Source organism: Anas acuta, chromosome 1 (assembly GCF_963932015.1).
Source record: "Anas acuta chromosome 1, bAnaAcu1.1, whole genome shotgun sequence".
NCBI lineage: Eukaryota > Metazoa > Chordata > Aves > Anseriformes > Anatidae > Anas > Anas acuta.
The window spans coordinates 24,819,492-24,834,613 of NC_088979.1; the positions used below are offsets into that span (position 1 = coordinate 24,819,492).

Here is a 15,122-nt window from a genome sequence, read left to right on the forward strand (position 1 = left end):
ATAAGGTCTCTGCCTTGATGACCTCGCAGTATAGATCTGACAAATTATGTTTGTTGGAGAAAACAGTACGTTGTGAGAGCATAAAGCAGAAAACAAAAGCAAAAATAGTGCTTTCCAGGGAAGTGGGATAGTGCCAAGAAGGTGAAAACATCTAAGGAGCATACCTAAAATACACAAGAGCACATCTAGATAGATATTTGAGGTTTAATTAAATACAAGTGACAACCAAAGAAAAGCAATCCCTACTGGGAGGAGACGACAGAAGTGAAAGGGTGGGAAAACTTTGAAGCTCATAAAAAGGTATAAAGGAAATGCTTGAGAAGGCTGGAGAGGACTGCATGTGGAAAACCAAAATAAAGATTTGAAAATAAGTCTCTAAGGAGACAGTGAAAGATCATAGATATGGAGATTATAAAATCTTCATGATCCTTATAGAAGATTTTTGGCTACAAAGTAGAAGATAAAAAAACCCTAAGGGAGAAGATTATGCAAGTGAAGTTGATAGATAAAGCTAAGTCAGATTTCTGGAAGAAGGATTTCTTGCTCATGAAATTTTTTCACTCGTGTTTTGCTATGAGTTAGTGAAGATGACCACATAAGACTTTATTATTATTAAATAAATTATAATCTAGTCCAGGAAAAGGAAGGTGCCAATGAGAGATGCAGAGATCCAGACAGAAAATTACTTTCAGTATTTTAGGATGTTGGAAAAGTTTTGTGGGAAGAAATGTGTTACAAGAGAGCTTTTGCCAGAAAGGGACAACAAAATGAGTGTGAAAGACAAGAGAGGTAAGTAAAATGTTGGGAGAAGACTGAGTAACCCAAGGAATAAAAGGAACGAGAGAAAGAAAATGAAAGATAGAGAGAAAGAGAGAAAATGAAAGAAAATGAAAGAAAACAAACAATATAGCTATACATTGAAAAAAAAACAAAACACAAAACTACACTGAGAATGAGTCTAGATAGAAGTAGAGCAAAGAAGTATAGAGTAATGGAGATCTAAGGGGGAGAAACTATATGCTTAGGCCTTTATATTGGAAGAGGTAATTGTTGCAGTAAGAAAGGTAGTTTCAGCCTCTCTGAAGTATATTAATATAGAAGTATCTGAATATAGAGAGAGTTGCCACAAAATTTAAAAAATAAAATATTTGAATCTTGCTTTTTTGGCTTTTACAGATGCAATCTGGTTCCTGTCAGTTCTTTTCAAAACATTGCTTCAAAACATATCATATTTCTGAGTCGATTCTGTGATAATCTGGGACCTACTGTCCCTCTGTATATGTCCCTCTGTTTCTTTCCTTTATCTAATATACCAGCCTACTTTTATAAAAGGCACTTTATACCTTAGCGTCAGTTCTGTTCTGTGTTATTATTCTGATATCATCAATCTCTGCCTGCCATTTGTCATTAATCTGTTTTTCACGGCAAGTAGAATTTTCTCTGAAAATTGAATTAGTTTGTGTACTAAGATTGTCCATAAAATGTCCATCTTTAGAATTGACCTATTTCATTACATTTTCAAAAATATCCTATTGGCTCAGCTCATAATATGTTGAGACTACTTATAATTACAGCAAACATAATCAATTTGTTACTAATGTGTTCTTCTTCCACTTTTCATTATATTTGATAGAATAGGCTGTAATCCTTAACTGAAGTAGTTATGAGATACTGAGATGCTATTGCATCTGCAAAGCTTCTGTTTGTATTTTCTGTGACCCATTTGTACCAGTCTAGATGTGCTCTATTCTCTTCTGCAACAGCTCTAAGAGAAAAATGAAGGCAGTTTTAGGACCGTAAATGTCTCAGCCCCACTGGGCCTTTCCAGATTGTTTACAATCCCTCTTGAGGGTTTTACAGCTGAGCCTGAAATTCTCCTGAAGCAAGACTATGCATGCACTCTTCTTCTGTACATATGCACACATTCATATGTGAACAAAAATTATAATTTTTCATTAACCTGTACGTGTTGATTTAAACTAATGGTTTGTGCATTTAAGAACACTATATCATTACAGAATTTTGAAAAGTCATGAAACAACCCTCTAGCTAGCTTCATAAAAACTGAGCCACTGCCTAGAAATATTTGATGCTAGTATTACAAATGAATCCCAAATGATCTCCAAACAATAGGTTCATATCTAAAATCAACTGTTTCTAAAGAGTGGTTAGCGTTCTTTCTAAATTGATTAGTACTTTATTAGCTAGATGCCTACTTTACAGAAAGAGATATTGAATGTGAAAGTCTACTGTCTACAGCATTGTTCAGTCAGGTTAATAAAGGTGATAAAAACTAACATAGAACATTGATTTATATAATATTGCTTTCCCATCCTTTGAGGTGTTACTGAAATCAAAGTCTTTTGCACATCACACGTTTAGATATAAATCCAAGAAGCTGAGTCAAATTAACCAAAAGGTTCTACTTATTCATTGGGAAATCTGAGCCAACATCATCCACAGGTTTTCTCCAGCAAACAGAATGAAAAGTAATCTGGAAAGGGATGCTCTGTTCTGTAGGTACTGTTATATTTTGTACAAATGAAGTTCTATTATTTCTATGTATATTTCTTATATATATATATATATATATATATATATATATCTTATTATATCTAACTATTCATAACCATATTCATGGTTATGTTACCTTACCACCTGATTTGAGAGTGTTTTTTGTTGATGTTGTTGTTATTGTTTTGTTTTGTTTTGTTTTGTTTTTCCATTTATTTTCCATCTGGACCAGTGAGTATTTAAATTGCAAGAAGGCAGAATAGTTAAAGAATTGTACAACAGAATGCCATATACCCTTGTAGCTTTCTACCTGAAAAGCATACAGAACAAAACAGAAAAGTAGACAGAAAAAGGAATTCTGTCTTGAGTCATGGAATGGAAATTGAGTATTGGTATTGTTTTCAAGTTTTTTGAGGTGAAATAGGCTAGAGTTATGGTGCAGTTGGGTGGTTGCTGTTGAAGAAACTATGTTTGTATGAATTAGTTACATCTTTTTGGATGGGGTGATCAAGAAGTTTGTAGAGGACTTCTGGTTTCTGTTAGAATGACCAAGTACCTGTATAAGTTAGAAGAGGTCCTGGATTTGTTGTGAGTCATGTATGATTAAGCCCTAAGCAAAGGTGGGGAGGACTTTAGGTCCTCTTGTAAATAGATTGTAGTAAACATGAATCTATTCTGTAAGCCTGAGCAGGGCAGTCATAGATATATCAGATAAAAAGTGTACATCACTCTGAAAAAAAAAACAAATAACCTCTTTTTTTACTCTGACAAAGGGCTGAAAAGGCATTTTTGTTTAGCATAAGATGTCTCAGAATGACACATCCCTTCCTTTCCTCTCCCCTCCTCCCACCATAAGTGATTCCAATGGGACTATGTGTTGTGAGAGGGTAGATGGAGGAAGAGAAGTGCTGTTGAATGGAAAAATTACTCGTTCCCACAGCCCAAGCTTGTATTCATTGTAATCAAGAATCCCACGAATTTCGCTTCTCATTGGCAGTGAAGAAGGCGTGAATTTTATTCAGAATATGAGGAATGAGTGAGATGGGGTTATAATGAAAACATTGTGCGGCTTTATAGTTTTCATAGCAACAAAACCTTTACATGAAATGACAGTAATCGGTATCATAGAATAACACTACTTAAATGAGTCTATTGAATGAGATATGAAATATATTTATATGATATAAGCACTTGACTTCCTAGAGAAAAAAATACCTTCAAATTATGTGAGAGGTCTGAGATAAAGCAAGTGAAAGCTGTGAATTTCTGCAAAGGATTAAACATCCAAAAAGATAGGCACAACAGGTCATAGTAGGATAGCATAATAGGGCACCCTGTAGTGCTCAACTATTAAAGGTTTAATCCTTGATTATGAATTTTATTGCTTTTGTATATTTGTCTCAGATACTTAAATAATGTTGTCATGGAATTTTGGATTAATATTTTTTACATAATTTATTGTAATTACATCATTTTTCTGGTTTCTGCTTTTTTTAATCCATCAGCTGCTTCTGATTTCAGAACCTCAGCAGTGACCCACAGACAGTACCACAATGGCATTCACAACAACTTATACATTTTACAAAGAATAAAAGTGGTAGGCAGGGGCTGGTAGGAAACAGAATTGTTTGCGTTCAGATAAAGAACTTATAATTTTTTTCTGTATCAATAAGCTAGAAAAAATGGCATAATTTTCAAAGATTGCTATTGCGAATATACACAGAAATTGTCATGGGGAAGGGAGGCAAATGTAATTAAAATGAAAATAATTCTATTGTTAACAGAATTTAATGTAAATATAATGTTAAGATTATAATAATAGCAGAATTTTAGGGTGAATTAGATATAATTATAACTCTGTGTATATTTTTTCAGTTTGCTATCTCTGAATCTAAATAATACCCTTTATCATTTGTATTTTACATGGAGTTCCCTGTTGGTAGCACTGTAAAATATCACAGAATCATAGAATGGCTCAGGTTAGAAGGGACGTTAAAGATCATCTAGATCCAACCACCCCGCCATAGGTAGGGATGCCACCCTACCTATGAGCAACCCATAGTTGCTCAGGGCCTCATCTAACCTGGTCACCTCCAGGAACGGGGCATCCACAACCTCTCTGGGCAACTTGTTCGTGTGCCTCACCACCCACCCTCTGAGTGAAGAATTTCCTCCTAATCTCTAATCTAAATCTCTCCTCTTTAAGTTTGAAACCATTCCCCCTTGTTCTTTCATTATCTGATTGATAAAAGAGTCGCTCTCCATCTTTTTTTGTAAGTCCCCTTTAAGTACTGAAAGGTCACAATGAGGTCACCCCAGGGCCTTCTCTTCTTTAATTTGACCAGCCCCGACTGTTTATATATATAATATAAAACAATTTATATTCTTTCAGTATTTCTGTTCATTGTGATACTTTTATGCTCCTCTCCATGTTGAGCTACTGATAACTTCTAATATTTTGTTCAATTTATAAACCTCTTTGTCATTTGCTGTGCACTCCCCATTTCAATAATAATAAATGCAAACAAAGCTGTTGTGCAATGTGAGTTAGGGTACTCCAACAATAAATGATATTGTGATGTTTTTCATGTAATTTATTTATTTTTAATTAATTAATTAGCACATATTGGCATTCTCTGGTTGGAATTAATGTAGTATCAAAAATAATTTTCTAAGATTTATGACTATTGTTTTGAAATTATCTTTTAAAAATAAATTCCCAATGTTTTAATAGAAAAAAAAAAATATATGAAAAAAATCAGAAATCAATTAGAAAGTAATAGAGTGACTGGCATTGTTATAATGAAAATGATTGCATGTACTCTGAAAGTTAAGATACTGGTCCTTGAAAAAAAAATCTTTGTTCAAATATAAACAGTTGCTTTAAGCTACTTCTAAAGTACCAACATACTGTGATAACAATAACAGAGACATCTAATTCCTTCTCCTTTAGAGAGAGAAATTTGGAATATTTCTTTTTGAAAGAAAGTAGCTTGTGTTGACTGTTGCATATGATAGAAAAGAGTAGTTGGGAAGACATAAGGATGAAAAATTTGAGAAAAAAAATGATCTCTGGAAATTGGAATTCCCTCACCTCCCATCTTCCTCCTCATTTGGAATTCTTTCAATACCTTTGCATCCATGCTTTCCTTATGTATCTCTTAGCTGTTAAATGCTAGTGAAACTGAACTACTTTAGTCCTCTATAATCCTGGATAATTTAAATACAATGTGTATAATGAGACATAATTTCCTCAAAAAATCTTCAAGAATCCCCTGCTATATTCAGAAACAAAATATGTAATAAAACTCAAATAGTAGCTGTGTAATGCTATAATATGAATTATGATCTGGTGATTAGGAACTGCTTTGAAGATTAATGAAGTTTCCAAATAAGCAGACATACACGGAAATAAATTTGGGCATGAATTTAAAGGAAGGAATAAAACTTTTTCAAACACTCACCACAGTACTTTGGAGAAAAGGAAGAAATGGTTTCCATCCATGTGGCCAAATATTAATTGAATCAGAGAGCTAGTGGTGTGGTTCTGGAAAACCAGGTTGTTGGCAGTAATCTCAATAATCAGGTCAAATTAAGGATTTGGTCCACTGTCAAACCCTTCCCTTATGGGGAAAGCAGTGACATAAAAATGGCTTCTCCAGACTGTCAAAGACTTGAGCTCTTCCTACCCAAAACTTAATAGCTGCTTCCATCAGTAAGTATTGGGAGTGTGGTTTCAGATAGAATTAGCAAAAATAAAAATTCTAAATAGTTCAGCTCTGAGTGCCTCTGTAGGCACTGTACATACTCTGTATACTTTTCTTAAAACCTGGCACATAGATGAAGAATATTTTGAGCAGGGAAAACATCGTAGCTGACATTTGGCTGCCCTTAAATAATGATAAAGTTGTAACTGCCTCAAAATGTTAAGTACAGCCATTCTGCCCACCAGGAGGAAAAATTGAACTTTCTGAGGTCTTTTAAATTAAATGAAAACGAAAGGAAAATCCAAGCAGGGGATTTTTTAAGATTTTATTTTGACATACTGTCTTACAAAAGGTAAACAAAACATAAGTAACACATAGAGTGTTCACAATGGTTGCAGTGAAGTAGGCAACCAGCATGAACTAGAACTTAAATCCGTAGGTCTGCCACTGATAGATAATTAAATTTATGGCAGAGTGAATATATAAAATAGCCTTTCCTACTAGAGCTCAGGATCTATGTGTGCAAAATATGTTAGCACCAATAAATGTACTAAGATATTCAGTATAGATTATCATGCATAGATATAAATACGAAGTGCCATATTTTTCTTTAATTCTTCCTTTACGAATTATTTTGATCTGAAAAAGTCATTTGGATTTCATTAGAAACCTGCGTCATGATTCCTTTTGCTGTTTTTTTTAATCTGTCTTCATTTCATTGACTACAGGAGCCCTTTACAACATTCTTTCTAAATGCAAATGATGGCAAATTTGACCACCCAGATCGAACCTTCTCTTCAGTAGCCAGGTCTTGGAGAAACAGCCAAAGAGATACCTCAGATGTGAAGGTAACATACACACTAAATGAATTAATATGTATTTTAATTTATGGTATTTTGTTTCTTGTAGAGACAAAGAATATTTTGTATGTCATATCTTTACGTTCAGTACACTAGATTTAGTTTAAATAAAAAGTAGATGTTACCAAAGATTATTGTTCTAATAGAAACAATCAAAGATTCTTTGAAGTTGAGTGGACAAAAGGTGTTTTGTTTTTATGGAAAAACAACTGAACTGATCTAATTTAGATCACATAATCAGGAGATGGAGAAAAGCCCAATAAATTGTTCTTTCCTGCTGTTAACTCGATATTTGGCCCACTCCATAAAACACAGCAGGAATTGGATTTGACCTTAAAGTGTCATATTGTTATAGCTTGCCTAGCTCTGGGTTTGCATTGCCTGGGGCAATTAATAAAGCATTAATGACAAGACCCATTTAAAATGTTGGCTTTTCTGTACAGCTTTAGCTTTTACTTGACTGTGCCTGGGGGTATTATGCAACAATACACATTAGATTAAAACAACTTCTACATGATATACAGAAACAGCCGGAGAGCAGGGTGATTTTACTGTTGTTATTCCTTACCTATTGTTAAATACAGAGGGCTATTGTTTGTGTACACGGAACCTTATCAGAAAGAAACCAAAATCTTATAATATTTTGAATTTTGTTATCCACTTTTGATTCTCATTTTCTCATAATAAGGTAGGCAAAAACTGAAGTATACCCATAATTGCTTTCTCTAACTTATATATTACCTTTAAAAAAAAGTAGTAAAATAAAATAAATAAAATAAAAATATCTCTTCTATTTCAGTACTGCCACTCATACTAGGAAATGCATAATGAAATGCAGGGTCACATTACCATTATATTTTTTATTTAACTTGACAAAAGAAGAAGTAAGTTTGTTGATTTAGTTTTAATCCAGAGCTGTTTGCATAAATATTTTAGCAGTCTCAGAAGTGTATGTGGACAAACCATGTTATTCTTGTTCAGTTTCTAGTTAGAACAATGAATTGTAAATTATACTGTTGTCTTAATATATGGTAGAAAATGCTTTTTAAAGAAAAGAAATTAACCTAGCTCTCTTAAAACCCATTTCACACTTATTTATGCTGCTCTTGAAGTCAATAATATTTTAAGTATTATTACTAGTATTACCTTTTTCACAAATAGTTTTGTTTGCTTTTTTTTAAAAAAAAAGGAGGAATGAAAAAAATATATTTTCAAAACTTGTTGGAAGGAGTTCAAATTGCTATCTACTAATTTGACATGCACCAATTTCTTTGAATTCACATTTATGACATTCTTATTTTTCATTTACAATAAAACCTGGTTTTCTTAGTACTCCACTGGAATGGCCTCCTAGGAGTGGGGTTGAAATAACAGATAAGAGCCTTAAACTGAGGAATAAGGGAAGACAGTTGGAAGTGACTGTAATCTTCTTTCCTGGTTTTAGTACACAGGAGGAGGGCAGTTAAATACATGAAGGCATAGCAAAAGATAAAGGAATATCTATGGACAGACGGAGAGATTGTATTCAAGTAGGGTGTATAATTAGTGAAATGATTGTTCCTAAACTAGCAACCAAGTGAGTTATCAGTAAAATAAGGAACTGAAATGTTTTATGAAAACACCAGGAGCCTTGTGAACCACGTGGGGTAATTTAAACTACTGCTGCCAGATATTGCAAAGATGCAGGAATTATGGAGGAATTTTGCTGTAGTTAAAAAAAAAAAGTATTTTTATTAGAAAAAAAAAAAAAAGTTATTCAGATAAAACAATATTTAAAAGTACTCAAAAACAGGTACTTGCCTTCAGAAAAGGATGGCAAAAAAAGTGAAGATATGGTATAGCTATGTACTTTGATGTCATTAAACATAAAGAGTGGAGCTGTGGAAAGCTTGGATAAATTAGTAACAATTAAGGGTCAGAGTCTCATCGGGGACAAGATTGTAAAATAATTTATTCTAGCATACATTTGGGATTCTTCTGTTGAGCCCCAGAGTCAGATTTAGTTATATATATACATTTCTGTTATGCCATTAGAAAAAGAAATACTACTTGGAACTAAGTCATTACAGAAAATCTAATATGGGAGGCACAGATGAGGTATGTTAGCCAATAAATGTTTTCTCCAGATAATCCCTGGCCTGTCTGTTCAGGGATACTTCAGGGATTAAAGATGCTGTTTAAAATATGGTTTTGTTAATTAATGAAGATACAGGGCAGTTGAGTTTAGAAATTAACCTTGAGTTTATTTATTATGAGTTGGTTTAGCTTAAGATAAAAATAGACAAAAGCAGATTTGAAAATAAACTAAATCATTTAAGGGCTGCTAAAGCAAATAGAAAAAGTTCATAAGCTGTTTAAATAAAATAAATAAATAAATATGTAAATAAAGGTAGAAAGAAAAAGAGGTTTGTAGGTGTATTTAATAACAGCATTAAATACATCACATCATCAAATTAATTTATTATGTATTGATACAAATTCACTACTGGAATAAGTCTTCAGTACACTTCAGTAGCCTAAGTAGTATATGTAAATTCATTTCTGTTTTGTGTTCAGTTTTAAGAAGGAAACTTGAAAATCAGCAGGACAGTGGAAAGATAACAATGAGACCAAAGCTACATGCTTAGCATTATGGCAACTGAAATATATCATGGCATCTAAATTCCAGCTGAAGGAGTTTGCTTAGTCTTTCATTTGTTTCATAGCTCTCATGTTCTTGGAGAACACAAGTTTTTCTTTTTTCCTTGTTTGATTTTTAATATGTATGCATGCTGTATAAAGCAAATCCTGAGCTCTTGCTCTGCTGGAGAACAGCTAGTGAAAGTATATACTGAAACCAGAGGGAGCCATAAGAGCAGTACAAATATATTTAAGGAGTTGGATACAGGAAAAAAAAAACGTATGTGTGGGACAATTAATGTCTAAGAGTGAAGACATGGTAACATAAATGCTATGAAACATGCAACTGTATGAAAGGGAGAAATTTTTTTGCCAGGGAACAAAGAGGTAAACCTTAAAGGAAAACCGAAAAATGTTTACTTTACCAACAGAGCATGAAAAGTTAAAGAGAAAGAGAGTATTCTCGAAATTTGAATATCCTTACAAAGCAAAGTGATAAAATCCTTATTTCTCAGGATTCTTAGAAGTGTAGACTGGTAAAACAGTGGAAAAACATCAGGGACAATCATGAATTGGCAAGAGGATGCGCTAGTTGACCCTGTAGGGCCTTTCCATTTGTAGAGTCTGTGTTTCTTAGCTATAAATCAAGAATGAGTATAGCAGCTAATTGTTGCTGTTGTTTGTTGCTTAAGATCTTAATGAACTGCGTTTCTCAATGCCATGACATCAGGGCCAACTTTTCCCTGAGGCCTCAGAGTTCATTCTGAAAAAGGACAGGAAACTGAACTATTATTAATATTACAAATACCCTATTTTTTTCAGATCAGTTGTGCTCCTACTTGGAATGCCCGTCAGGCTTCTTATGCATTTTTATCAGTTTTCAGACACAGGAAAAGGTTTGAGGAGCCATCGAGAAACCCCCTCAAAATTCCTACACATTTTTCCTCTTTTCTAAGCACAGCAACCTCTGTCTTGCACAATTAAAGAACTTCAGCTCTGTGAGCATGAAGTAACCAAACATTCGTTTTCAGCTGACTGATAGCATCTAATATTTATATAGTAGTCCTGCAAGTCAATGCTGTGCTAAAGAAAAGATGTGTAGAGCTTACATGTGAGTATAAAATCTTAAAGCATGCTATCTGTCCAAGTGTTCCTCATATTTGTGTAGCTTCTTACTGGCTGCACACAAAACTGTACGTGTAGATCTTTGGCAGTGGCACATGAGGTGGATCCCATGTGATATACATGCTGGAAATGGTTTTCCCACCCTAGAGATTTTGTTAGGCTTTACATATATGAGGCATGTGGAATATGGACAGTGCATCAAAGTAGCAAACTTTCAAAAGTGTTAAGAACAGCAAATGTTCATTATTCATGTATTCCTCGTCGTATATTTTAAATTCATCTGAGCTGCTTTAAGCACATTTAATCTCTGATCTTGCTAATCTCATTAATTACTGTGGCACAGGTTATGAAATAATTTAAAACAGTGTGTGTAATGAATTAATCTGACATTTTTCAAAGCCATATTGTAAGATGGCCTGTTTTTACTTTCAAGTGCCATATTAAATGACTAGCCTTAATTCTTTATTAGCATGTCTATTAAAAATGTTTTATTTTTTTTTTTTTTAAGAAAAGTGAAATCTGTGTTATTTATTTGTTTATTTTTTCCCTGTGGGTTGTTATTTAAGAAAGAGGACTAAGAAGTGCTGAAGTCACTTCTGAAGTCGGTCAGTTTTAACTAGTAAATTGAGGTTTTAAGCATTGCAGACACTTCCCACAGCAGTGTTCTTCTGCAAAATCAGGATATTTTAAAGAAAACTTCCAAAGCACACTTAAAGAATGCTGCATTAAAATTTAAAAAATAAATACTTGACATTTGCAAATGAATGTATAACTGTTTGGGAAGCTGCAGTTGTGTGGGTCAGTCCCGTTTTTCCATATGCATGTGTCCTCTCATATTCTCTCTCTCTTTCCCTCCTCCCTACTTTCTCTCCCTTTGCATATGTGGAGTCTCCTGTGGAACAAAATTATTTTACATTGAGATAAGAAAAACAGGGCTGTGGCAGTAGTTTGATCAGTCTAAAAACAACCCATAATTTGCACTTACTGATACATCTTGAATTGTGACAAAAGGTATGCCACCTTTGAAAAATGTAGCATGTGATATGTTATTGATCAGTGGATGATTTAAGATCTACTTAGGCAATTTTGTTAGCTACATTTGGGCTGGTTTGGTTCATTTTCAAAGAGACCTGTTCACCTATAGTGAACAGAATTAATACAGTGTGTGCTACATGAGAGTGGTAACACCCAGGGGACAACCTGGATAACAGTTTATTTTATTGTCTCCCTTTATCAACATCGACCTTCTCTCCGGATAATCAGCACAAGCTGGACTAGGAATGAATGTTAGTGGAGTGACCTTTGAGGAAACAAGTCACCCGGAAATGACCATAACTTGGCCAGTCAGCTTTCACATTTTTTCCTTTTCCCCCCTACCTCTTCAGTTTTTGGTAACACTGATTTCCACAGAACCCCCAGTTCAGGCACTAATCTTTCCTAATGCCTCTCAAACTTGTTATATTACTTTTTGAATAGTGTGTTTAGAAGGTAGCTCTGACAAAATGTCATTAAGGTGCCTTAGTGTAAATTAATGCAGTTAATGGAGGTACTCATGACTGACTCATTGACCCAGTACTGGGCTCTTGTGGAATTAATGGATGCCAGGGGATCAACCTTTTGGGAAGAAAAGAAAGAAAGAAAAAGAAATGGCAGCTTTAAAACCTTGAAGTGAATTATATTAGAAAAGTGAAAACGTCTGGGTTGGATTTGATTTCATTGGGAGGCCATAAAATGGTATACCCTTAGCAAAACATATTAAACAGAAACGTCAGATGTGATTCAAACGGTATACAATTATGATAGTGTTAATAGTGGTCCTCTATCACTCCAAGACATATTTTTAAAGTTTAATTTCTCAGCAGCCTGGATTTGTCACAAGCTTGTAAATTAGAACATGCATTTGGGGATGTTTTCTTATATGAAGACACAAGGCATATAATACTGTTAACTATACCTTGGGGTTTTAGTATAGCTATTAAAATAAACTAGAGATCACATTTACAGACAAGAAATGTCTGTTATAATATTCATTTTACCTTTTTTTACACCCCTCAGTAGCTTTACTGCATTGTTCTTCATCTGAGAAGAGCCAAGCATCTCAGGCAGCTTGAAAGGTGGTGACTATTAAATGATAGAAAGCTAACCTGTCTTATTAGAAGTGTGAATGAAAGGGGAGCAGAGGAGGTTACCAGCTTGTGAAATGTCAAGGACAACTAGACAGAAATTACTGCAAATGGATTTAGATCACTAGAATCCCTATTTTTATTAACTCTTTGAACTCTAGATATTTATTGTGGTAAGAAATTACCCATGACAGGTCATGTAGTCTGAAAGATTTATTTAGATCCTTTGATATGTTTTGACAATTCAAAAAAAAAAAGTAAAGAAATTTACTGAACTGTATCAGTTAACGCAAAATTGTATATCAGCTGAATGGCACACAATAACAGCATGCATGTAAATTGCTTAATTGGTCTATGAATGTTTTTAAAATATATATTTTTTTCCCAATATTGATCCTGTGTCTTAGTTCCGTTCGTTCCCTCATTTTATGCCCACAAACTCAGGTAACTTCTGGGGAAGTTTTTTTACATTTTATTCCTGATGTTTTCCTTCATGTTTTATTTTACACTGGCTGACTCAATGTTTTCAGTTTAGGAAGACAGTATTGTGAGATTTGTCTTTTATGAAAATTTGTAGCTTGACGTAGAAACTTTACAGAAGAAAAAAAAACAACACAACTTTCTCAAAATCATAGTAGTTTCAAACAAACATGCCTTTGCACAGGCCTGGGTTTACACTGATTTTTTACCACTCCAGGTGAAATTAGAGTTTTAAAGATCCATTTATCAAACAAGCCGAGTCAAGTGGAGAGCAGGATGGGAGACAGAAAGTCCTCTGTGTCCCATCCTCTTGTGTACCTACTATCACTGAGATGCATTTTCCCTTGCTAATTTCTGAGTCTCCCAATCCACACCTTAAGGGTGAGTTTAAAAATGACCCTTCTAATGGATGGAAATGGTGTAAGAAAATACATTATATGGTAAATTCTGCTCTGTATAAAAAGGAATAAAAAATAGCAGATCTTGTCAAGGAAGTATGCCATCTTAATCTAAAGGGCACTGAGGTTGACTTCTATTTGATGAGCACTTGACAAAATATAATAAGGCCAAAGTATATAGAGGAATAAATGATGTTATGCACTGTTTAGGAGTAATTTGATAATGACTTCTAATGACTAGTTTGGGGAGAAGCAAAGAATACCTTACAGACCTGTAACAAAATCTTAAACCATGTAACAATACAGAAGGTAAAATCATTGTAACTTATTTTGAGTTTTAGAAGCTGAAAATGTGTAAAGGTGACATGAAAATGCTTTCCAAATGTAATAAGCTGTGTAAAGAGGAAAGAGTAATTGATTCTCTGTATTCACTACGGATTGGTGTCTAGGACAAGGGAAAATAAGCATGGATCATGTAAAGAAAGATTCAGGCCAGGCATTAGGTAAAACTTGCTCAAATGGAGAATGATAGAGTCAACTAAAGGAAGGACTATGGGCTTGCTGTCAGTCAGATTCTGGGACAATAGGGTGGACAAATATCTGTTTAATGTGAGGAATGGATTAGGTCACATTTCAACATTAAACGTATTTGAGATATTTCCTCCCTGACCTGAACAGGAAAAACACCCAAAGAGCTGCCTGTATCTACCCATGTGCATTATTAAAATATGAACTGAAACAACCCCACTTGTGAAACAAAGAAAACTCAGGCTCTGGATGAGAAAAATGTAAATAGGTTTTGAAAATAAGCCTTGCCTTTGCTGATGTTATCCTTTCCTTCATTCTTCCAGATTTCAGTGGCTTTTTGGTTAACACAATTCTCCCCGGGCCCTGGTTGTCATCTTTCTGTCTCCACAGAGGTTCCCTCCTGTCTGCTCCCTGCCTTTCCCAGCAGCCTCCCAGCTCTGTCCTTGCTTACCCTTCCTCTCTCTGCTGTCCCCAGTCTGTGCTCCCCCAGCTAAGCATGCTCAGGGGCTCTGGGAAAGGGAATATTTGCCCTTCCATCCTCACTCATCCCCTGCTGTCAGCACCAGGTAGAAGAGATATTTATTTTTTTTCATTTTTGAAATTAATAAAGTTTCAAAACACGCAGAATAGATGCATGAAATCAAATGATCTTTATATCACACTTCTCTAGGTTAGCTGTGTTTTCTGTGCTTCCAAGTAGCTGAAGACATATTTTGAATCTATTTTGCAATGTTTGTCAGGTTAAGGAATGCCAATTTTATTTTTTTT

At 34.4% G+C, this 15,122-nt stretch overlaps 1 protein-coding gene across 13 annotated transcripts in view; it reads left to right on the forward strand.

Annotated features, from left to right (window-relative positions):
• The window catches only part of NBEA (neurobeachin), a 509,325-nt gene that overhangs the window by 433,530 nt on the left and 60,673 nt on the right, over window positions 1–15,122 (forward strand). For all 13 annotated transcript variants that reach the window (XM_068672960.1, XM_068672963.1, XM_068672981.1 and 10 more), the window contains one exon: window positions 6,950–7,069. In XM_068672960.1, coding sequence (XP_068529061.1) covers window positions 6,950–7,069 — 120 coding nt within the window. The remainder of the gene's footprint in view (window positions 1–6,949; window positions 7,070–15,122) is intronic.